The following is a 26244-nucleotide window of genomic DNA, read 5'->3' as shown; positions in this document are numbered from 1 at the left end:
GATTGTGAAATGAAGAAACACATATCAGCGACACGTGCTAACGTTCTACTTTCGATATTACGAGTGCCATGTATAACACGAAATATATAGACGCGCAAAGAATTAGATCGCGTGAGGAACGTGATAATTTTAATGCTAAAATTAAAGAATAGCAGAAATGTTTCATATACAAATATTTATCAATTAAAAAAAGAACAAAGAAAACAATATGATCATTTCTAAATTAATAATATTTTTAATAATGACATATGAATATCTTCTTGGTTCTAAACGCGAGGCACGTGCTTTGCAAAAAAAATGGAAAAGAGTAATGGATGAGGGCACCTGTTACGACTCGCGATACATTATTTCACAATATTCCGAATGATCTCTATTAAAGTGGCGAAATGGATCATTTATGATTAGCAGAACGTGTTTATACTTTTCACGCAAATAAGATTATCGTGGAGTACACTTGTTTGTAAAAGAATACGCCCATCCAGTAGTAATAAGTGAAAAAACAATGAAAAGATGCACTTGAAAAACAAACGAAGAGTTAATAACACGATGAGATCGTTGTATTCTTTCATTTTATTCGTTTAACATGTTTTGACAAGTAACTGCAAAGTTGTCTTTACTCTATCAATATACGTAATCATAAGAAAAATAAAACAATAACCTTAATACGCGATTAATAAGATGTTAAAATGTAGATGTATCAACGAATCATTTTAATTTCCATTGAAACTGATAATTTGACATTTAATACTATTTATAGGAGCTGAACATTTTGAATATATAAATGAATGAGATATGAAACAAAAAAGGAAATATACTTTTTGAGATAAACGAAAAACCAGTCGAAAACATTTAGCAACAATAAACTAGCGAAAAGGGTGGTGCGACATCTTTTGTAGCGTGATGGTAGATCTTCCGAAATTGATCGTACTTCGCAACGCGCATACTCTCATTACTACTTGCATATGACAATAAATGGACTTTTCCCCCATGGGAAGATAGAACGTACATGTGCGAACGATTGAGTAACAGAAACATCATTTACGATCCGTAAATGAATCAGAATTTTTCTTAAAATCATGAAATAATAGAGCAAAAATTATACGATAGAAAAGGTTGAGGGTGCGTCTAGTTCTATACGAAAATATCAATAAATAAGTATTTCTCTCTTAGGGAGAGAGAACAAAACAATCACAATATACACACATCGTGAATGTTAAACTTGCTATTCTTCTGATGTATACGCACGGTCATCGATATCGTGATATGATTTCATTTAGTTATGCTGTAATACTCACCGTTGATGCGTTGTATATTAAAAAGATAGAATCCAATAACAAAACGAATAAGCAATATTATCCAGTGTGGTCGATGATTAGATGACCGGCACTACGATGCACGCTCGACAATGGCTGGCACACATTAAGTACACTGATGCACTACTTGATGTACACGCACTCTTCACCGGGCAAAAGCCACTGATCAAAATGAAAAAGCGGCAGTTCGACACACACGAATTAAATTCACTGATCTTAACTAGCTGATAAGTCGTTTGTTGATTGCCAGCGTTTTGATCAAAGAATCCCAACCACCTCCTTTACTATCCTAGGCCCACGGTGGCCATTACACTCGTCGCCGCAACAAGAGAGCGTGTTTTCCTTTTTTCCAAGGGGATCAACAACTCGCCCGCTCCGAGGCCGTGGAAGCGACTGTTCTCGGGAGATTCGCGGTGCGGTCTCATCGACCAATCGTGGACCAGCTTTCACCGAGCGCCATCTTGCTTAGCCGAACACAAAGGGGCCAAAACCCGAATGTTTGCGTAAATGTCCGAACCTTAACCACCCCTACTATCCGATCGACGTATCTCTTCTAGCTTTTCTCATCCCTAACTTTCAATACGGATTTTATTGTAGGATTACCCGCCCTTCTTTTTTTCATTTCGTATAAACCAATTCGAAACGAAGAATAATAATTTCAATAATGAATTTCACAATGTTATAAGATTATTTTTCATTCTTTTTAAAATTAAAGAATATTCATTAAACACTTCTAATTATTATTAAACAATCAAAGAACATTCGAATACTTTTTTCATTCTAATTTTAATTTTAAAATACTAATTGTTTTATGTTCTGCAATTTTGTCATAATTGAAATTGTGTTTTCTGAATCCATTAAGAATTTATTTAATTTAAAATAAATTTAATTTTTTATAAAGAATTAGATAGTAAAAATATTTTATATATAAATGCTTAAAAACAATACTTTTTTAAATATTTGAGAGAAACTAGTAACGCCATCATTGAGAGAAATGGAAAAACATACTCTGTCGGTAATGTTATAATATTTAGAAATGATACATATGAAATTTTGGAGGTTATGGTTCATGAAATCAAGGTAGTTATACTTTTTTCTTAATAATATTTATTTTGTTTGGTAAATAATTTTAAATAATTTATAATAAATATTTTCAAAGATATTTATATTTGTGCACATTTATTTATTATCAGTAAATAAAAAAAATTGAAATAAACAATTATTAAACAATGGAAGAAATGAGTGAAAAGAATAAGAAATGGACTGATGAAGAACGATTAAAACTTGCTTCAAAATTAGATGATGAACTCGATGAATATATAAGTAATTTAGAAAAAAAAAGTTATACAGAAGGATGGCCAGAAGATCAGTGGGAACAAGAAATGGAAAAACATCCATTTTTTATGAAAAAAATACCAGAACCTGGAGAAGAACTTTCACCCTTGATGGAAGGATTGCAACAGCTCAAATATGGAGAAGATGAAAATACGCCTGAGGGTTTGAATTTATTTTTAAAATTTAATTATCTTTTAATTATAATTTATTAATATAAATTTTATATAGATATTAATAGTATTATAATTGTGCATGTGTTTTATAGAACTTGCTAATAATTATAAAGAAGATGGAAATTTCAATTTTAAATATAAAAAATATAGATTAGCTATTCTGAGTTATACAGAAGGCATAAGAACTAAATGCAAAGATGTTGATTTAATGGCTCAGCTTTATAATAATAGAGCTGCTGCACATTTTATGTTAAAAAATTATAGGTATACTTTGATTTGTTGTTAGATAATGGATTGATTTGTTATAATATTAAGATCATTTTTTATCTAAATTATAGATCAAGTTTAAATGATTGCAAACTAGCTTTGAAATTAAAATCAAATTATACAAAAGCTTTAAATAGAGCTGCTACTTGTTGTTTATATATAAAAGATTATGATAATTGCATTGATTTTTGTGATCAGTTACTTGATGAATCTCCCACTGATAAAATAATATTACATTTAAAATCACAAGCAGTTGCTGCAAGAGTAAGACATATATAATATTATACGAATTTGATAAAATATTTATATATATAATACATATATATATATATATAATATATAGATATAATTCATATTTGAATATTTATAGGACCGTTTAAAAAGAGATAAAAGAAAACAAGATAGATTAGAAAAGCAATTAAATAAAAAAGAAGAAGAATTATTAAATATAATAAAAAGAAATAAGATTAATTTAGAATTGATCGAAGAAAATAAAAATCCAGATTTAAAAGATTTAGAACCTCAAATACCACAAATAGCACAGAATAGGGTTCATTTGGATGCACAAAATAAGCTTATTTGGCCAGTTATGATTTTATATCCAGAAACACAACAAACAGATTTTATACAAAATTTCCATGAAGATACATTGTATGATTTTATGTAACATAAGTATTTCAAATTATTTAAAAAATTAAAGACTATTTCATGTAAATTTGCTTATTTATAGATTGATAGAACAATTAGAACAGTTATTTAATGAACCACCTGAATGGGATTCACAGAAACGTTATATTCTTCAGAATATAAATGTTTATTTTGAGGGTAAAGATAAAAGTTCTTTATATAAGGTAGACATTGATCAGTCTCTAGGGAAAATATTGCAGAACGAGCAGTAAGTGTAAAAATTAGGAATTAAAAAAAATTAAAATCTCAAATAATTATAAAATAAAAAATTTCAGATTTATAGTACGAGGAGGTACACCAGCATTTTTGATATTTGTAAAGTCTAGTGAAGCAGAAAAACGATTTTTAATGAATTATTAAATTATTCTTAATGAATTATTAAATTATATATATTATTTTTAAATTTATAAAAAAAATAAATTTATAAAAAATACATAAAACTATAATTATTAATTATTACTACCTTTCCCCTAAATTAAATTGAAAGAAAATATGAAAAAAAACATTATTATTTCGGAAAAAAATTTAATATATTTCCTCTAAAAAATAATTAATATAAATAGATTCCATTTTATAACTAATATAAATGTAGAGGGACCGATAATAGATGATTGAGCAGTGGTGCCATCTGTAACACCTGCCAGAGCCAAATGGGCATAAAGAGTCAGGGCCTGAGTTAGAAATTCAGTTCAAGAGACGCTCTAGAACGTGTGAATGCGTCTTGAAGCGGTTGCATTTCTAATTATTACGACAAATTTGTGTTAATACAGTGATGAAAACGTGTTGTGTTAGAAAGACGATTAAAAAAAATTAATAATTTATTAATGGATGTTGAACATTAATTAGTTCAAATTTGAATTGTGAAATAAGATTTTTCAACGTGGAAGAGAAGCGGAACGGGACACAAATGATGCCAAAGCAATGCAGGCAAAATTTTGTACTTCTTCATTTCTTATTTCTTCAATAATTTCTTCTGTAGGAATAGATTGTTAGTATTTTTTAATAATTAATATTATATTTAATCTGTAAATTTTATATTGCATTATTATAAATTGCAAATGAAAAATATCCATTTTTCTTTCCATGAATAGAAATTATATTTAAATTACTCATGCTTCATCTAATCTTAATTCGAGAAATAAGATAAAAGTTCATGGAATTATTAAATGGATGAATTTTTGATTTTTATTTTTCAAAAAATGATGTTGCTAAAAAATAAATTTAATTTTACAAATAATATAGCTCTTTTATATTAGCAATTAATTTATTTTTTATATAATTTTACATTTCGTTAACTTTTATTGTCTTATTGAAAGTGAATCGTAATCATGTAGTATGCAGATCCATTTTAATTTCAAGTGATGTGGAATTGCAGTTACATAGAAATGGTGACTGTTGCATCGTGTCGATATTGCAAGATCGATAAAAATCGCACGCATCCGGGTTTAACAATTTTTAAAAATAAAAGCCATGGGTGACCGAATGTAAAATAAAGAAAAAACGTATTCACGGAGTGAATCAGTGTCAGATACGTTACAACTGACGTGATGTTATTAGTACATACCAATGAAACAATGGCGTGTTAAATTATTCATGAGGTCATTGTTGCATCGTGCAGATTCAAACGTCGAGCAATTTGAGGTGCGACAAAATTGAAATTCACCAAAATTCAATCGTAATTATTAATAACTTCATCTTATTAGTTCTATTTAATTAATTTGTTAACAAAAATTAATTATATCAAAATTATTATATATTTTATGCTATATAAAAGTATTTCGTGAGAAAAATTCCATGATAGAATTATTTCTAAAAGAATCATTAAGAAATTATATTATACTTACTCGTGACTATCTTTCTCTCATCGTTTGTCTCTCTTTTTTTTTTTATTTTTTTAAGATAGTTATTCTTAGACTCAGATAAATGGATTTAATTACAATAACAAGAAAGTGGGAATTCGAATATATTTTTTAATTTATATTTAATCGAATTAAAAACTTTCAGATAAAATTAATATTAGAAATATAATAATTAATTATGTTTTATTTTTATTCTTGTCACATCGCCAAGATATATCTATTCTAAATTAAAATAAAAAAATATATCGTTGCTTGGCATTAATAGTAATACATTTCAAAAAATACAATTTTAGAGTAGAACTTTTTAAAATTTATATTTTTAAAAAAAATGAAAATACAATATTAATCACCATATCAATAGACCATATTAATTATTATTGTTATCAATTATTATAATTATATAATAATTATTAATTATTTTTTATGTTTATTAAGAATGAAATAGATATTCTTTTTACAATACTTACGTACTAATTTACGGTTGTAAATATATCATAATTTATCTCACAAAAATTCATAAATCCAAATATATATAATATCAATTGACGACATTTTTCAATGTAAAATTGATGATAAAATTATATTTAATGGCATGAATCAATCGATTTTCTACCTTCATTATCTTCTAAATCGTATTACGAGAGTTGTGAGCGAACAGAACAAGAAACACAGGTTGGTCTCGAGGAAGTGGTGGGATGATTACGTGTCCTAGTTTCGCAGGCTATAGTGGACCACGATGCATCTTTATCCGATGCCCTGAAGCAAATGGCCGGTATACATATGTCGAAAGAGTTGCGATAGGCGAGAAGAAAAATCTGCGAATCGGACCGGTTGTAACAACGAGTCAATCTACTAGAGAGGAAAAAAATTCCAAGATATCGTGTGTGAGGTTCACATTACGTTCAGAAAGACATACCAAAGATAGCTATCTCGGCTCTGTCGATGTACGTCAGTAAAAAGAGAAATTCTGTAGAAAGAATAGATTAGTGAGAAAATACCGTATATACAATGCAATTATATTATATACGCGATATATATGAAATTCAACGAAACTTAATTAATCTTTTTTTCCTCTTTTAATATATCTATACGGAATATATAATTATTATGATTATTATTCATGCAATTTCGTATGAAATTTTGTGTAAACGCTCTAAATGCATATTTTTCAAAATTTCTGCACTTTCTCCTTTGCTCTAATTATTTTATCTATAAACACGGCCAAGATACTAAGAGAATAACATCCCTTGTTTATTCTTTTCTAATGTTATATTATTATATCTTATTGTAATTAAATGAAACAATTAGAAAAAGGTAAAATATCAAGGATGAAAATATCAAATCGATAATTTTCTCAGATCATTTCGTCTCTCTATCCATTTTTTGATCTCACTTAATTTTTTCTAAATTAAAAAAAAAAAAAAAAAAAAAAAGAACGATCGAAACGAATGAAACAATGTCTCAATACATGAACAATGTGGACAATGCCACAATAGAATTATACTTTTGCGTTCCATCTCATGCAAAACTGTCACGAACAGATTCGTGAATTCGGATCGTCGGTGACTCTCTCTTTGTTAATCTGTCTCTTTCTCTATTTTTCTGCTTTTCGTTTGTTCTTTTCTATGAGCGATGATATTTCACACGAAGCTATATAGATATACGTATATGTATATATAAGTATGTATGTAGCTGCATCACGACACGGTCTAACGGCATTCAGTCGACCTCATCATCCTGCTTCTCTACATTTAGTCACATACATTCTTGCATTTTCCTTGCTCTTATATTACTTTTACCAATTTCTGCTTCTTTCATCCGCGTACCTTTGTTCTCTTACTTTTTGCTACTTTTCGTTCTTTTCTGTCAGCCATTCTCTGATCGACCTTTTCTCTCACTTTTTCTAGCGACGTTTGCTATTTTTCTCTCATATCTGTGATTCCTTCGTCTCTCCTGCCTATTTTCTCTTTGTACGTTCCATATATCTGTTCGCGACAGAAACTAAAGATACTGAAAAAAACGCTGAATGTTCTTTTAATAATGGAGATCAATTCTAATTATTTCATCTTCTCATTTATATGATTAAGCATCTGTTCATGTTCATCTATATCTATTGGGAGATTGTAAAATAAACTTAGCGAAAGTTAAATTGTTTTGATTGTTGAATATAGACTACGTTAAAAATGTCATTATGATACTATTCGTGTTGCAGATTGATGCAATAATTTAAGACCATATTGTTTGAACAAAGTAGAAAAATTTTTAAGAATTGATTAGAAATTGAAACAAATAAAAAATTAGTATTTAATTTATTAAAATATTTTTCAAGTTATAAATATTTAATTTTTTATTAAATAAAAAGACAGAAAATGAAATGCTTTGCTATATTTTATGTATCTTTCAGTTTCGTTTTATTCAATATCTAATCCAAGTATAATCTAGTAAATGAAATTATTTATAATTTAATAAATAAGTTTCAAGTAAATCAACTTTTGTTTATTTTTTATTCTTTAAAATTATTCTTTTCTAGTTTGTTCAAATACTGTAATATACATTATACATTATATGTATACCAATGTATATTGTTCAATTAATATATCTATAACCCAGTTGGTAAACTTATAATTAAATTTTAGAAGGAGTTATCTATTAGCTCATTTAGACTTCTGAAATGATATTTACATCAGTTCTATAGTTTAAATGCTTATAAAATAAATTATGCATATACATAAAGATTACATCTGGTAATTATATTTCATACGATATTTTTTGTAGAGATAATATAAAACGTATTAGAAAAATATTTTAATCGTCCTGTAATTATAATATTTTCTTATCGATAAAAAGAAAAATATCTATTAAAGCGTTCATTTATCCTTGCCAGTATCTCGGTATAAGCTGGTCTCAAGATAGATCCTGCGGGTCGTTATCGTTTTTCATTAACATAACAGGTATTAATGTCAGCGATATCGCGTCAAGGTTTCGATTACGAAAATCACCGTGGCAATCATCGAGACTAGTTTCGACCCAATTCGTTCTCTTTTTCAGCCGCAAAAACATCGATCGGTTATCCAAATTGCTTAGCCAGAAATTTATTCGTTTTTTATTTTATCATTAAACAAACTGGTGCCAATATTTTCACATTATGCACGCTTTATTCGGTGCGAATTAGTTCAAATTATACTTATATATTTCCGACCAATGTCCGTTCGGAACAGGAACGGACGATATAACCTTAAACAATTTGTAAAAAGTGATGCGCCTGCGCAATACACGGACGTGTGAATGCAATATATTACGTTCGTGCAATTGCTGTTCCAGTTACGTCAAGAATGCTACCCGACGGCGTTGTTCATGAATGCCAATGTAAACTCATTTTAAGAACATTGAAAAATAACTGGGATAAAAGGAATGAAGAAAAAAGCAGGATGATGAATCAACACCGTTTGGACATTGGGAATGGATCATGCGTTTGTTAGGTGAAATCGTATTTCGTTATAGATTTGCTGTTGGCAAGACACTTAAATTATTCAATAACGAAAGGTTCATTATAATATTATTCAATTATAATGGATAATGAAATTAATGATTTGAAGAATTCATAATTTTGATTAATTAAATAGAGAAATCAATTCTTGATAATAAGTATTTTTGAAAATGTTATGAGTTTTAGAGAAGGATTGAAGATAGGGATAATAAAATAGATCATGAAAGTTATATAAATTAGCAATACATACAGAGATTTACAGGATAGGAATAATGCATTCAATGTTTAAGAAAGAAATGCATTAAATATTTAAATTATATATATAATATAATTAGTTATATTTATATTTAAATTACATTGAGATTATTATTTATTACTTATTTTATTCAACATTGAAAAGTTTATGCAAAACAATTAGTTAATTATTTTTTATTTTAGGTTTAAAAATGGAATAAAAATGTTAACTTTGAATTTTTAATTATAAATAATATGAGTTAAAAATTTAAATTCAAAATTCTAGCTTAATTTTATTGAAAATTTGAAATGAAACAGAAGATTTGGAATATAAGTAGGATTAGAAATATAACATAGGAATTACAACAAACTTTTCGAATGAATTTCATTTGTTTTAATAATTCTACATTTTTGATTGATTTCGTGATAGATTTTTTAGATATTTAAATTTATCACTGCTAAATAAACAGAAAAATGTGAAATATATCAAAGATTTTTATTCAAAAAATTCTTTTCTTTTCTTTGTAATTCCAGAAATCGATGTTGGGCAATATTTAACGCAATTAAAGATTAACGATTACAATATAAAATATTTAAATAGCAATAATGATTAACGATTAAAGTAATGTACAATCGAAATGAAATATCAATAATATAAAACAGGAGATTAATCGTCAATCGGATTTAATTATTTATTTAATATTTATATGCACCAGATAGGGCAACAATTTATATTTTTAATGAACAATTAATGATTAATTTCTTTTACTCGTAAGAATTAATCAATCAATTAAATTAAAATCTTGATTCAATATTTGATACTAGATGATAGAATATTTATAATATATAGAAATAGGTAATTAAATTGATATTATATAAAATAGCATTTCTATATATTTCAATTTTAGTTTGTAATACTATGTTTATAAATATGAAATATCCAAATATTTATAATTTAAAATTTTTAAAAAACTAATAGATTGGAATCATTATATAAAAATAAACTTATATAACTTATTCATATTTTGATGTGTTTCATAGCAGCTTGAAGAGTTTTCATTTCAAGATTCATTAAAATTTTAATTGTTGTATTGTTGTCCAATATTATGATTAGATAACGACCCATACGTTGAGAAATACTGAAGTAAAATAATATTTATATACATACATATCTAATTTCTAGCTACAATGGAAGAGAATTCTATATAAACAAAACTCTCCTCTCTCAAGATATATAAATTTTTTCCATACTTCTAAAGGATTTAAATCTATTAATAATATTAACTCGAACTTGTATGTTTTGAATGAATCTTTGGAATACGATGATTGTTGGATAATAACATACAAATATACACATGTATCGTATATAAATATAATAAAATAATAAAACTTATCTAAATTTCATTATCTAATTATTAGTTATAATCATTAAATAAAAAATGATCCCGTCATTGAATTAGTTTAAAAAAAATTATTTCAAAATAATAGAATGAAATAGAATAGATATAGATATGATATCGAAATTTGATTACTTATTTTCGAAATACATATTTTATTATATACATATATATTCGTATAACAATTTTTGAAACATTATTATGTATTATATCATACAAAGAACAATTCATCGTAAATATATCATGTATTATGTATCATATGTTAATTAATATTGATAAAAGATAATCGATTTAACAGAATCTATCTTGCATTTAACAGAGAACGATATTTTTGATACTTCATTATCTATTATCAACAAAGAATAACCACTTTCTTGGTATTTTGGAAGAAATTAAGAATAGTCGTCAATTTGAAAAATTTTTGAAAAATTTAAATTTTAAAAATCATCAACTCAATGTCTACTAATTACTATATAAAAATTATTATTTATTAAATTATCGTATCATCTAAATATCTATTTTTCCATTTTTAATACTTTTTTATATTAATACAATAATTTTATAAATTCATTTAACTCTTGTATCTTCTCTTTTCTTGCGGCAAGATCATCAATTCTTTCATCTTATACATCTTACCTTCTTAAGCGCACGATTTACGTGGACGATATTGTTTACAGTTGGCACAACGTGAACGAAAGGCGAGAAGAAGAAGAAGAAGAAGAAGAAGAAGGAAAGATCACGCTGCACATCGCCGCCATCGAGAGATTTGGACTTTGGCTCAAGTACTCAAATAGAATCCCGAAACACGGTTGATACAAAATCGCGCGACATCCGACACAATAAGTTCCGGTAAAAGGGAAGAAGAAAAGAAAAGAAAGGAGGGAAAAAAAGCGGTCAAGTGGTGCGCTATACGTAGCTTGACACGGTTCCATATTGGTATATGTGCTGATCGTTCACAGATTCTGTAGTTTATTGCGAAATAGAAGAAACGAGATCATCCCCGATCCTCGAGTGCTGATCGACCTTTGTATTTTTTCTCTCTCTCTCTCTCTCTCTTTTTTCCTTTAAAAATTCGAGAATAGTAAGTTCAATACAATATAACAGAGATTCATACTTATCACCACTTGCGACATCTTTCAGATGCAAGGAGAATTAATGTATTAACGGGAAGAGAGAGCGAGGTGTTCGTTAAACTTTTCACGATTCCACTGGAACGAACTTGGTCCAATTAATGCGATTACTATGCACTGGAAGCCCCACGTTGTCGTAACAAGGATGATCAAATTTTAATTCGAAAAGGGAATCTTAATAGCACCTTGGGATTTTAACCCCGCTCGGTAAAGAACGACTTGTGTGACTTAAGTGGTCGTAAAAAGATACGAAAAGGATAAANAAGAAAAAAGGAAAAGAGAAGAAATAAAGGAAGAAAGGAAAATAAAAAAAGAAAGAGTATATTACGTTATGTGAAAAGCAGAAAGAGAAGAATATTCATGAATGAAAAAGAAACAGCAAGGGAACTCTAACTTCAGAAGGATTTCCCTTTATCATTCAAAACAGCCGGAAGGAAACACATGTGGGAAACAACGACAAAACTCTTCAACTCTTATATGCAAATCGCAACGTTCTCTGAGTTAACAGGGAGTGTGACGATCAAAGGGATTGAAAACTTTCAGACATGTACATGTGCGTACACTTAATCGACAATTAAAGGAGAAGAAAAAGAAAAGCGAGAAGGCAATTTTCTCATTTAAAATACCCACAGTAGAGGAGAGTTTTGTGGAGAAACGATCTCCCCTGTACGTGGAACGGACGGTTCCGGTGAAAAATTCAATTGCTGGCTTGAATCACATCCCTTGATAAAGAATCGCCGGGAAAGGAATTCCCGTTCAAACGCCAGAAGGGTTTCTCTCTCTCCCTCTTGAGAACCTCTGAAAGAATAACCAGTCTAAGCTTCCAGTTCGAGAAGCGAATCTACCTGAAATTTATAATTGATAGGCTATCGAATACCACTTTCCTCAAGAGAAAAGCAATCTCGATCTTGAAAGACGTTTGAAGAGACCAAGAAACCGATCAATCATTCAGACACTTGTTACGCGGTTCATAAAAAGGAAGAAGCTTCATAACAGTGGAAGAAAAGTCATAAAAAAAAAAAAAAAAAAAAGAAAGTAAACCGGATCCCACTTCAATCTCATAAGAAATCTTACAACAAAAATCAACCACTCTGATAATAATTTACTCGCATAACTATAATAAAAAAGAAAGGGAAGATTTAATAACAGATATTAGCGATAGACAAATGGTAAAAAAAGTAATAACAAAGTAGGTAATACTTCGTAACGATGTTCAATCGAACAATTTCAATGGCGCTCGTAGAGCAGTTTTAATAAACAATCTTATCCAACGAAAAGGAAGTTATTTCTTTTTTTTTTTTTTTCAAAACGGTGAAAAGGAAGTCACAAAACACGGCGAACCACTACGATATCCACTACACGGGCTCGTACGCGTATAGCAACGGAGCACCGAGCGTGTACAGCAGCCACTATCCGGCGAACGGTGGCTTCGTGCAGCCTCATCTTCATGAAGACTACCGGCCGATTTATTTTTACGTAGCGCAACCTTATACTATTCCGTATACATTTGCGAAGAGACCGAGACCGCCGTCGTTGTTAAGATCTGGGAAACCTCGGAGTAATTGTCGCGTCAAATTCTCCAAGAGGCTTGGCAATAACGATTTCTCGCAGAAGGTCAAACAAGGAGAGTTTTCGAGGAGTCTTAGTCAGGTTCACTTCGTTGAGAATCAAGGACAAGGTATGCATTTATTTATCATTTTATTTGATCATCTTTTTTATATTAATATTAATGTGTTATTATCTTATACAAATAGAGCTTAAGTGGCCATTATTGTACAATACAATATTTTTTTGTTTTTAAGAACTCATGTTAGATTATTTCACTTGTTTTCAATGAAAAAAGGAAATAAGCATTAGATTGTTCCAAAAGTTCTTTTCGTTATTTGCGTGATTATAATAGTTATGATTTGAGAAATATAGCATGTATATTCTAATTTATTTTTCATTGATATTGGGACATTCAATTTTATTCTAGCTTTTCAAAAATACTAGTGTTAATGTTAAGTATCCTGAGTTCTTTAGCAAAATTTACCAATATTAATGATATTAGATATAGAATTAATAAATTATAAATTAGATTAGATTAATTTTATACAATTTTGAAATATTTTTTCTTTCTCTATCAAAAAATGATCAAATTATTTCTTTCATTCTATATATAATGTATACATTACTATGAGAAAAAGAAGAAACTTAGAATTGTCAACAATTATAGATTATAGATTATACATTATCATATAGATTATAGATCATACATTGGTTATATATAAGTAGGATCAAAAGGATGAAAAAGTTTGCAACCAAAAAAAGTAATTGTACATTTTGGTTGAGACGCTTTCACGCTAACAGATTTTTCTAACAAACCGGATAATTGTTGCGAAAGTGGCATAGTTTCTGTAACATTATTTAAATACTTGCTGTCGTCAAGTAGACTACCGATGCCTACGCGGAGAATGACTTGTTCCTATCTGCAGAGGTAGCACATGTGCAAAACATTTGAAACGATGCTTTGCTGAAAAGAGAAAATGTTTGAAGAGAAAGGAACATTCTCCAAATATAAGGTGTCATTCCAATGACCCGTCAACGATAAACGGACATCGTATTTGGACGTGAGATATGTGTTGTCTTCGAATGGTTTTCACATTTGCACATACAAGGAAACAAGTTGTATGTACTATGCACTAATGATAGAACGACATTTTTTCACGTATCTCTTAAGTTTATGACGCGATATAACATATCGATTAAATGAAATCTTTAATGATAAAATAAAAATCTTGTAAAGATTTTAAATGACTCCAAGATTGAGATTCAATGATTGAGAAATTCTAAATATTTTAATGGTATGAGAATTCCAAAAGATTTTATGAATATAGATTCTAAAAAAATTTAAATAGCTTTTTTTAAAAAAGATTCCCCTTTGGGGAAATTTCTAATTACATGACGAATCAAATTGTAAGAATATAGAAAATTCTAAATATGGTTAAGATTAAATTGGTAAGATTAAATAATATTTCAATAATTCTAGAAATATAATGATATAAATATAATATTAGGAGATTTTGAAATTTTAAAGATTTTAAATATAGAGAAATTTAAAAAGATTTTAAAAGAAAGAAAGGAAATGGCATTAGAAATATGAAAAATTTTTAAAAATTCTAATAATTCTAGAATGCAAAAGGTTTTACAAAGTTTTTGCAATTTAAACATTTGATACTATTAATTTCTTCAATTTTTCCAAAATCTTAATTTCTTTTTTCAATTTATGATATATTAGTAACATTGTAACAGTAGAATTTGCAATCTTTTTTAGAATTTTTTAGATTTTTTTTTAATCATAAATTTTGTCTGATCTTTTGAAATCTTCATAACGCCCAATTGTTTAAAATTTTCTAAAATTCTTTTATATTTGATGTATGAAATTTCTCATAATTTTAAGAATAGGGATAATTTTTTATCCTTATATAATCTTTTAGAAATTTGGATTTCTTGAAAATCTTTTTGAATTATCTGCAAATTTATGAATCAAACTTGTGAAATTTTTAATGTTATATATATGAAAATTACCATTTATTTAACAATTTCTTTACCATCACACGATTTAGATTTATTTTATCTCTTTTCTATTTTAAATCCCTTTTTTAATCCCAATTGTTGAACGACACATTCGTCTCATCGCTAACAACGATGCATACTTATCATATACCAAATTTCATGTACCATAGTTTAATTACACAATGGAATTCCGCGGTACACAAACTTGTTTCCTGTCACAGTATATAAACTTCATTGAAGTTTCACGGGTTGGTCGGTCTCAGAATGGAAGGAATGCGAGTCACGCATCCGGTATTACTTGCCACTTCTTTTCATTTCTCCTCTGTCCAGTGATCTCAAACTATCCGAAGACTGGGTTGCCTCGTGATCCAAGGATGACGTCTATGTTTCGAAGGGGCACGATTTTTGCCACGTTTTTCCTTTCGTTGCTGGGGGGTGGATTAGTCTGCGCCGCATTGGTGACGCAACATTGGGTGGAAGCACGACCCTTCAGAACTCCAAACCCTCAAGAAAGTGCCGGCAGAGTTCACTTCGGCCTTCTTCAAGGAAAGAAGGAATTGAACGTCGCTTATGGTTGGAGAACCTATCATATTTCGGGTAAGTTCTATCAAGAATAATTAATTAGATTCGATTTTTTTTTAATCAAATAACAATTAATAAATAAATTTTATTTAAATTATTTATGATATAATGATCTCAATAGAAACATTTTTTTTTTTTGTATCAAAAGAAATTTGTCTTTGACAATTTTTGAGCTATTATAGGTGTAATATATCTAAAAAAAATAAACGATTTTCTATAGATTATGATCTTATATCTTATGCAATAAGAATGTAGATTTTCTCTTGCATTTAACAGAAAATATTTTATAAACAATAACCATATAAGTTGTTTTTTTTCTATTTTTGTAAAAAAAGAAATAGATTTATCTCTTTCTTGCTATAAATTCTTTGCTATTAATTCTTTATTCGTTTTTTCAATATTCAATAATTAAAGAAAAGAAAACTTATTTACTATTGATTATTTAGAGAAACTTTATATTTTTTCTTTTCTATTATGATTCAATTTTCTTTTTGATGAATTTTATTGTGTTTTTGTTATTATCTACTGTTAATAAACAAGCATAGATAATGACAAAAACAAATGACTTTAAACGAATGAACTTTCTTTATTCATTAATTTTCACAATTGAATATTTTACAATAACTTATTTTTTATGAATTCCTTTTCTTTTATGTATTGAGAAATATTTAATATTAATTGTAATATTGTTAATATTAAATTTAATATAATTTTAAATATGATTGAAATGCTGAATTTCAGAAAAATCCATGTTGTATTATATTACAAATATTATATTTTATATCTTTATATCTTTAGTTTTTATAAATTTTATAGACTTCCTAGAAACTAAGATTAATCAATATTAATCATTATACATATACAATCATTAATTATTTTTCTTTAATAATTTTTTAATAAATAAATTCGATTCATTTCTAATTATTCCTTTATAAGATTATATACTTACTATATATTATATCTTAATAGATGGTAAAAAAGATTATAACAATTATATATTCTTTTCAAGAATTACCTTGAAACTTATCTTTCCATCAGTTTTGAAATAGTTAAATAAATTATTACAATTAATAATTATTTTCTTCTTCTTATATTTCTTTCATCAAACATACATTATTTATACAATAACAAGTACATTATCGAGTATTAATTGAACTTATTTTCTTCCCGTTAAAATTTTCTTTCACATATTGTATTTTAAGATATCTTTATGATCCAAAAATTCATCATCCATTCTCCAGTTTCTACCTATAACAATTAATTAAATTATTTGCAGTTTCGCTTCATTAATGAATATTTGATTTTGATAATAATAACTATCTTGATTGCCTCAATGTTATAAAGATATATTTATTTCAACATTGTAAGAAATATTTCCAATAACAATTTTTCCAACACGAACAAACACGGAATTCAATGGTTTTTTAAACATCTAAAATGCGGGTAGTAGCATCCCGTGATTGCTAAACGCAAAAACTTTCCTACGAGAATAGTCAGTATTGTTTGCTCAATTCAATTTACGATGAAGTTTATGAGTTAAAATACCGGCCACGTAGTTTTTTCGCTATAATCGTGTACTAGACACGTTAAATTATTCAATCTGTTCACCGTTGACTAATTTGAGTTTCTAACGAGTTTCTCACCAACAACTCGTTTTATATAACTTTTCTTCGATGCGAGGGGTGAGAATTTTATCTTGAGAGGACAAGATTATCTTGGACGTAACCAATCGATAATGAACTGTAATAATTATATATTTTATAATTACAACGTAATATATTTTTATAGCTTATATAGAATGTTTCATTTAATTAGAAAAAATTAAATGTCTCACGAGAGATTGAAAAGTTAAAAAAAAATTAAAAAGATATATATATATATTCTCGTAAAAGTTGTTTGATATAATGAGATATATTATGGGATGTTAATTAATTTTCTTTAAATAGATAAATTTTTTTTAATAGAGGTCATACGAAAATCAATTTTAATTTTTTTAAATAAAATCATAATTTTTAATGCACCAGTCGATGTAATTCATTATTTAATATAAGAAAGTATTAAGTTATTTATATCGAAAAATCATTTCATAATTTATATGATAAAGTTCGTAAAACTTATTCTATGAAAGAGAATCGTATATTTTTATTCATGCTTTCCTTATATTTCATATATCAAATTTACAAATAAACTTAGATTGCCAAAGATCAAGAGAAAATTTTATTGTTAAATTTTTTTAAAATGAATTTTTATTTTTATTGAAAAAAATATTTTAAACGTTTCATATAATAATATTTTGTTTACTGAATTAGAGATTTTAATAATGCTTCAAAATTTTTTAATTTGCCTCTTATTTTTATTAAAAAAAATATATCATAGAGAATAAAATTAACGAGTAATGGGAATGTATGTATATATACATATATGTATAATCATTTTCTAAGGATTGCGTGAGATTTTAATTTTGCCAATTCGATATGTAACGATGGAATAATAATAGCCTACGAGTTATAGTCAGAGAATCACACCGAGGAAAATTCTCTTTGGTGCTTCAGGTATCCAATGTGATACTGAGGCCATAAATTGTATCGGATAGTTGGCCAGACCGGAGAATCTCATTCAGCATAACTGTACCTGCACGCGATTTCTGTGGGAGATGGTAAACAGCAAAGTCGCACGTTTATCCGCTATAAATCTACCATTTGATATTAATCGTTACGCTTGGATCAATTTCGTTTCATCCACAATATATTTCATATTTTCGATCCACAAGGTTAGACTTGTTAACTCGCGATAATTCACTCATTCGCTTATTAAGAAATACATACATTGTTTGTGTTTGATCATGATGATGAAATACGAATATTTTGATTTCGTTTCATATATGTTTTGATTCTTCGCTCTTGACATTATTCTTCAATTTAAAGTTTGATTTGAATTATGGAAAAAATTGAAATGACAATAATTGATAATAAAAATATAAATATGAATAATAATTTCAAAATTTTGTTGTCATTGCAATAATTATAATAAATTTTAGAGTTTAATGATTTATTAGATTTAATTTTTAAATATATATCATGCATATATGTTATGTGATAAATATATATATATTATCGGTAATAAATATATATTATAGATTATCGAGAAAAGAACATATTTTAATTGTTGTTTACCTTTTATTACAAAATCTCTAAGATAAATCTTCATAAAAAATCAATTGTTTTTCAATTTAACATATTATTCTTGTACTCAAATTTTCTGTACACCACTTGAGAAAAGATAAACATCTTTCGATCAATTATTTCTACAATCAAAGTTAAGTTTCAATATACTTTCAATATATTAGAATTATTTTTTGATCGTTCTTAAGAATTCTTTTAATCTTCCTTTTAAATCATCTTACAATGCTCTATTATATGCTATGAGACAAAGCGAGAGATAATAAGAGCATACATAAACATTGAATTGCATAACGTAACCTAACCTAAATTCTGTACAAATATCATGCGCAATTTTTTTCATATTTTAAACATATCATAATAAATTTTTTTTATTTAAAATAGATATTAATAAATTCCTTAAATAAATTTACTAAAAAATTTCTTCAAGTTTCATAGAATTATAGAAGAAAAAGAAGAAAAAGAAATGCAATTTATACCTTAAATTAAAAATTAAGTAATGAGTTCACATGTATGAGCCTAAGAATTTTTCTCAGCTTCTCAATCGAACTCGACTAACGAGACTGTTTATAATGCTCGCGTGTCTTGTCATCCTGATACTGAAATCGTTATTGTCGGAGGAAACTGTTATCGTGCCATAAGTGGTGGTACAATGCTGGTCGGGCACTCGAGCGAAAACTTCGCTCTCTTTCCCTCCAAGCATCTTACCCTCAAAGTGAACTCAGTCGGTACACGTAATCCCTAGGGTACGCTGCCCGGCAGCTGAAACATTTGAATAACAATTTTATGGGCTCACCGTGTATAACGGTTCGTCTCACGCACTTCGGTCGCGGCATAATTTTCGCAAGAGACCGGACACAAAAAGCTGTCCTCTAAAAGGGAAATTATATGAAATATGCTTGTTATCTTAACTATGTTTTCATGTTCCAAATTTTTTCGTGACATTGAAAATATATAAATGATCAATTAATCAATTTATCAATCAAATCTATTTATTCAAATGTATATAAATATGATAGTTACGTACTTAGACTTTTAAAAAAATAGCTTAGATTAGGATAAACGATTCTTGGAATTTATAGTGATTGATATTGTATATTAAAATTTATAAAAAAATATTGATATCAAATTAGATTAATTTATTGATTTTTTATGATGTCCTTATTTGATCTTTTTTGAACAACTTTTTCTTATACATATAATTGTCAATTATCTTACAATTTTCAAATGGTGTTATTATTATAATGAATTTCATTTATAAGTATACCTGTGGTAGTGTATACATCAGACATGACAACCACTTAGTAGATATTATACAATTCATTGTTCAAAATGTATTTCAGACTAGATATTTATCTTTATCGTTTCGGTCATTATAATTTCAATCACTCAAATGTTGTTTTATATTTTATTTTCGTATTCTGAAAAATTGAAAATGAAATGCTTAAACATTTAATAAATAAATATTAAAATTTTCACATAATGTTCAAATTTCAATATAGTAATTGTTCAACAATTTTTTATAAACATCTTTAAAAAAGACCTTATTCTCTTATTCTCTCAAATAAAATAAAAAATCATCAATATAGGGTGTCATATATCGATAGATTCATTTCAATATTTTTAAATTATAATCTTTTTTATCTCGTTACGTCTACTCTGTAAAGAAATTTTCACTATATATATATATATATATTTGTTTTTTTTTTTTAGTTTCGTATTGAGTACTCAATCCACAGAACCAATTTCCTTGTAACATTTCTTGTCTGTTCTCGAGATATTCGTTTCTTTCAGTATCCATTTTAATATTGCATTCTAATAGTACAATATCTTTCTCTGCTTCGCTCCTATTTGTTCCCAAAATTTTGACCGTCTATCAAGAACTTCACATTCTCATCGCAATTCATATGAAAATACTTATTCATAGACAAGTTAATTACATATTATATGAGAAAAAAATGTGAGAATTCTTTTTAAAACAACAATTTCGGTTAATCTCATTCAATATTGTTTTTAATATAATTTTTAAATTAACGAATACTTCATTTTACATTCTTTTACAACTTCAAAATTCAATATGCAGATTATAATTATGGAAACTGGAGAATACAGCAGAACAGTAATTAGAGCTTCGTGGCCAAGCAATTTGATCCAGTGGCAACTAAATGTAAAGCATCAACCACATTACCATTCTAATTACAAATGATTTTCATCTTAGAAACATGATATTTTCTTTGTTACTTTCTCGTATTCCTATTCAATAATGATCGATTCTATAAATATCGAATAACAACCGCATTAAAATTCTTCATTGCGGATAATTTCTAAATTAAAAAAAAAAAAAAAATTATATTTCCATTCCACAACATTTAATTTCAATATTAAAATTTAATATCATTCCTTATATTTCATTTTCAATTTTTTTTAATAAGTAACAATAATTATGGATTTAAGAAAATTATAATTTCCAATCTCACATAACACACATAATTTAACAAAATACACAAATAATAAAGTTCATCATTAACGAATATCAAGCTTATTAAAAATTCTTGTTTTAATTAATTTGCATCGAAATATAATCCCTGTTTATCAATCAATTTTGTATATATATATATACGTAAAAACTATATCGAGCTATCATCGTATTAAGTTCAGCCATCTTTCTGTCTCTCTCTTTCTCTTGATAGGGACAATGAGATTCTTGGCACGCATCGTAAAAAATGTTTCTCTTTCATCGAGCTAGAAAATCATCCCAAAGGGACACGTACGATTTGATCGTGTATGTAACGACAGTTGCGTGATGTGCACGATTAACTATCGTATAGTTTACTACCTTTAAACGTGAGGCCAATAACAGCTTTTTCGTTTTATCGTATCTGTTGTATCGGTCATTGGTATGCGTATCGCAATGGGATCAGTGTAAACGTTTATTAATTCCATTCGTCCTTGTCTATTGGGTATAATCAATTGATAATCGAGAAAAGAATTAATTACGCTGATGCACGCAACTAGCATATTCGCTTTGATCATTCATTGAAAATACTGTAATTAATGTTACAAGTGAAAGGGATTTATTATTCTTTTGCTTTTTTTCCCCCTTTTTTTAATGGATTTTTATTTTTCTTGCGAATCACAAGATTTATCTTCAAGGATTCATGAATCGTTAATTATTAATGAAATTTTATATTGATAATCTTTTTTTTTTTTTTTAATGATTGAATACTAAATTATAATTTCTAAAAAAAAATTGATCATAGATAATATAATAAGAAAATAGAAAATCCATTTATTCGATTACATTAAGTGCAAACATATTAATGTTATTAATTATTGGCTGAAAACTTACAATTTAAGATAAAATTTTAAACAATCATAGAATATTTTTTGATATAATGAAATAAAAAAAAAAACAATTTCTTATCAAAATATAGTTAATAATTTCATATCTATTAGTTATTTAAATTATTTAATAATAGACAGACAATTGAGAAATAAGTAATGTATACGTTTCTAATATCTTGTCATCGGAAATTTCATTAGCGGCAAGAACTTTTGCGACATTCATGCATAGAGGCAAACAGAAGAAACGATTGAATGGAGAAAAGAGGCCCGAGGGAAAGATTCCATGCGCGAGAATAACCGAGATGGTTGTAACAATAGGAGCAGAAACTGGTTTCTGAATGTGCAAAAATCCACGACACTGCCTCGTGGTCGACTTTCACGTGTCCAACTGCCTCGTATCATCGACTACTCTCAGATGCTGACCACGGAGAATATTAAAATCCTTTTTCTCAGAAATGATCAAGATTTCACGGTCAACGAAAGTCATGGATTATATTTCTTATATCCTCTCATATTTTATTTTAATTAATTGTGGTTACTTTTATGTATTTTTTTTATTAAATTGTAATATTCATTTTGATCATGTTCGATATTTTTTTTTAGACTTCATCTAATTTTGAAGAATGTCTTTTTCTTAGAAAAATTTCATGGTTAATGAAAATCCTGGACACATATTTTTTTCGTTTTATTCTTGTCGATTTTTCCTCTTTTTATGCTGAAAGTTTATCACTGATCTGATGTTTAACAGTTTTTTCTAGAGGAATTGAATTAGAATTTAATAATTTTCTATTGTTAACAATTGAAAAATGAATACAATGTGTTTGTTATCAATGTGAAATTTCAAAAATTTATATATTTATTATTAAAATTCACAATTGTTTCACGTGTTGGAACTGAATGCTTCGAGTCTACGTCGAAGTCGAGAAAAGTCGTAACTCTTGAAAAATTCTTCGGATGTCCTTTCGTGGACGCAAGTTGTTAACTTGGCGATTCACTGAGAACCTCGCCTGCGGCTAATTAAATAATCCGTTATTTGCGATGCAATATAACTTGAACTGGCCAAAGCAAGAGTATTTACTGCACGTTTAATTATTCATTATGTGCCACGATAACTTCAGTTTGCACGCCAATCCAAAGTGAGATTCGGTTTACTCGGAAAAAGTGGATTCTAAAGTGAATGAAACTTTTTCACAGATAATAATGGATTGCTTAGATTAATAATATGATAATGTTATTTAATAATAATAACAATTCGTTATCTCAAATTAATATAATTTTTAAATATTTATTTTTATTTTTAATTTCATTAATTTTATTAATTATTTATAAGAGTCTTAAAGAATCCTTTTAGAAGATAAATAAAATTTCCTTTAGAAGATAAAATAAATAAATTTTATTATAAAAAAAAATATAAGCAGATCCTGTTTATATTAATCTTTTTATTTTTAATTATGATTCTGTATATGTAGAAAATATTGTGATTAATTGCAAATTTTAAATGTAAATGTTTGAAACATAAATATGAGATAATGAAGTTTGGATCATTGATTTCCTGACACTAAGAAGATTGAAATATTATTATTATACTTATCATATAAAAAGTAATCGTTTGTCTTATTCTAGTGCCTCAAATGATCAAGCAAGATCCCACAGTGATGTCCTGGGGACTTTGGATAAGTACTTTAACGACAACCTCGGCTGCACTTGTCACTGCTGGTCTAGCTGCTTTACTCGCTGTTTTGAATACAGCCACTTCACCTAGATCCAAGATCCTTTCTGATCCTGGAGTATATTTCATAAATATTTTAACATGTAAGTTAAAATTCCTGTATTTTTTTAATATTTATAATCATTAAAATCTTTTTTATTTAAAAAAGAAATTTTTTTCAATTAATTTGAGAATTAAATAAAAATTTATTGAATTATTTGCGCAATTATAATATAAAATATTTGATATACTGATTTATAATTGGTATTTAATTTAGTATTAATGTGCATGGCGAGTACGAGCACTTGGCTGGCGCAATATTACACAAAGCTATACTTCAATGTACTTCCTAAGGAGGACATTGATAATATGTGGACCAGTGAAGGTTCTGCTGAGCTTGGTTATTCATTTTGGTAAGATATTTTTTTATTTTTTTGTTCGAAAACGAGAATATGTTCATAATGGAAAATTTCGACAAAAATTTCTATCAATGATCTTGTATTTTTATTGACAAATTTTATATATTAAATATTAAAATATTTTGTATATTTCAATTCATTATTAAAATTCTCAATAATAAAATTTAACTTTGTCAAATTATGAGTAGTAAATGTAAATCATACTCATAGTCATAATCTTTTAGCTTTCATTGTTGAAATAAATAAATTAAAATAAGATTTCTAATATAAATTAAATTTTTTAACTCTTTCTAAATATATTAGAAAAAAATAAAAAATCTTATTCTAAGATAAAATATAACTTCTTTTTTCTAGTTAATATAAAATTATAAAATTTCAAATTTCACAAAAAATAAAATAGATAATTAACCATTTTAATTTCCGTTTATTATCCTCTTTTCAGGCTCGTTGTATGCGCTGGTGTAGTACATTTAATCAGCATAGCATTGGTCGGTTGGGGCTCAGGACGAGACAAGATCGAACGTCTGGAGACAATTCCGGCATTGGAGGAAAAGACTGCTGCGGCAATAATGCTGTATTGAACCTGGGACTCTTGAGACAGATCTCAGAGACAAGAAATCCATTACAAAAATTACAGAGTGCTGCTCATATCTGTTAGTGTGCGACGAGGTAACAAGGATCGATTAAGCAGAAAGCAGATTCTACTGCAATAATTCTACTATTCGAGAAACGACAAGTTCCTAAATGTTAGCATACTTAACATTGTAGTATTAAAAGGAAACAAAGGAGCAAGCACGTTAATAGAATTATTATATAATAATATAATCTTAATAAAAATTGTAATATAAAATTTTTCTGAAAATATCCAATTTATACAATTCAATTATTCAAGATTATTCGTAACCAATAGACGAATTCGTGAAAAATCAAGATTTTTTATAAACATTTTATCAAATTGAGTGTAGAAATAGCAGATATAATTTTTATCGTCGATTTTTATCAAAATTATGTCAAAATACATTTTGATTAGATCTGTAATTTCCAATTAAATGTTCTATTTGAAAAATATAACCGCGGGATTTTTAGACCGTTGAAATTATCGAAAGTGAAAACTAAGCTATGTAATTGATGATTTTTACACAAAGTTATGGATTTTCACCGTAATATTGCGTAAATTGAAATATTTTGATTAGTATTAATAAAGTTCAGTACATATATATATATATATAGTATATATAGCATACAAAGTATATACTATATATGATGTTGAATTATGCTATATTTTTTTGTAATAGTTGCAAGAAATATCTCGATTAAATATAAATATACAAGATGTTAATATATTTGTAGGATATTCTATCTTTTCTATTAACTTATAAGCAATTTAAGTTTGCAATTCTTTAAAAATCTTCTACAAATATATTAATATTTTGTATACGTGTCAAGCGCAATTTATTCTACTATAATAGTAGTTCTTTTTCTTATCATTGTTGAATTATGTTTGTCAATTTATAATCTAAATATTCTTTTTTTTTTTATTTTTTATGCATCTAAAAACATTCATTTTTGCATTT

General features: G+C 27.3%; 3 protein-coding genes and 1 long non-coding RNA gene across 12 annotated transcripts in view; 2 read left to right on the top strand and 2 right to left on the bottom strand.

Moving 5' to 3' along the window:
• LOC122716783 overlaps positions 1-1663 on the bottom strand; it is a 102964-nt gene extending 101301 nt beyond the window's left edge. The window contains exon 1 of the mRNA XM_043940164.1: positions 1296-1663. The gene's annotated coding sequence lies outside the window, so the exon portion shown is untranslated. The remainder of the gene's footprint in view (positions 1-1295) is intronic.
• Positions 1664-2476: 813 nt separating this feature from the next.
• On the top strand, positions 2477-4190 carry LOC122716839 (DNA polymerase interacting tetratricopeptide repeat-containing, protein of 47 kDa). The gene is made up of 6 exons (XM_043940277.1): positions 2477-2810; positions 2914-3085; positions 3160-3352; positions 3459-3739; positions 3819-3983; positions 4051-4190. The coding sequence occupies exons 1-6, from the start codon at positions 2543-2545 to the stop codon at positions 4133-4135; spliced, it is 1164 nt and encodes a 387-aa protein (XP_043796212.1). The 5' UTR covers positions 2477-2542; the 3' UTR covers positions 4136-4190.
• A 311-nt stretch (positions 4191-4501) lies between these two features.
• On the top strand, positions 4502-25951 carry LOC122716841. Of its 9 annotated transcripts, none has more exons than XM_043940288.1 (9): positions 4502-4763; positions 8956-9113; positions 11430-11534; positions 11893-13071; positions 13202-13560; positions 15768-16034; positions 24167-24355; positions 24529-24664; positions 25113-25951. In XM_043940288.1, the coding sequence occupies exons 4-9, from the start codon at positions 13049-13051 to the stop codon at positions 25249-25251; spliced, it is 1113 nt and encodes a 370-aa protein (XP_043796223.1). In that variant the 5' UTR covers positions 4502-4763; positions 8956-9113; positions 11430-11534; positions 11893-13048; the 3' UTR covers positions 25252-25951. The 9 variants fall into 9 exon arrangements, with proteins under 9 accessions (XP_043796223.1, XP_043796222.1, XP_043796221.1 ...); XM_043940287.1 differs by lacking the exon at positions 8956-9113 and adding an exon at positions 5151-5416; XM_043940286.1 differs by lacking the exon at positions 8956-9113 and adding an exon at positions 5151-5416 and having other exon boundaries at positions 11430-11601.
• On the bottom strand, positions 17103-19821 carry LOC122716842. The gene is made up of 3 exons (XR_006347103.1): positions 19678-19821; positions 19193-19323; positions 17103-17267 (listed from the first exon to the last, which is right to left on the bottom strand). It is a non-coding gene; the product is annotated as an uncharacterized LOC122716842 (long non-coding RNA).
• Positions 25952-26244: the final 293 nt, after the last annotated feature.

Source organism: Apis laboriosa, unplaced genomic scaffold, assembly GCF_014066325.1.
Source record: "Apis laboriosa isolate Shangri-la unplaced genomic scaffold, ASM1406632v1 scaffold49_cov149, whole genome shotgun sequence".
Taxonomy (NCBI): domain Eukaryota; kingdom Metazoa; phylum Arthropoda; class Insecta; order Hymenoptera; family Apidae; genus Apis; species Apis laboriosa.
The sequence above is the reverse complement of the archived record's forward strand: the minus strand, read 5'-3'. Positions and strand labels throughout refer to the sequence as shown.

Coding starts and splice junctions, on each gene's coding strand:
- LOC122716839 (XM_043940277.1), top strand. CDS start 2,543: ATGGAAGAAATGAGTGAAAAGAATAAGAAATGGACTGATGAAGAACGA. Junction 2,811..2,913: donor AGATGAAAATACGCCTGAGG/GTTTGAATTTAT, acceptor TGTGTTTTATAG/AACTTGCTAATAATTATAAA. Junction 3,984..4,050: donor AAAATATTGCAGAACGAGCA/GTAAGTGTAAAA, acceptor AAAAAATTTCAG/ATTTATAGTACGAGGAGGTA.
- LOC122716841 (XM_043940282.1), top strand. CDS start 13,049: ATGGTAAAAAAAGTAATAACAAA. Junction 13,072..13,201: donor GTAAAAAAAGTAATAACAAA/GTAGGTAATACT, acceptor AACGGTGAAAAG/GAAGTCACAAAACACGGCGA. Junction 16,035..24,166: donor GAGAACCTATCATATTTCGG/GTAAGTTCTATC, acceptor GTCTTATTCTAG/TGCCTCAAATGATCAAGCAA.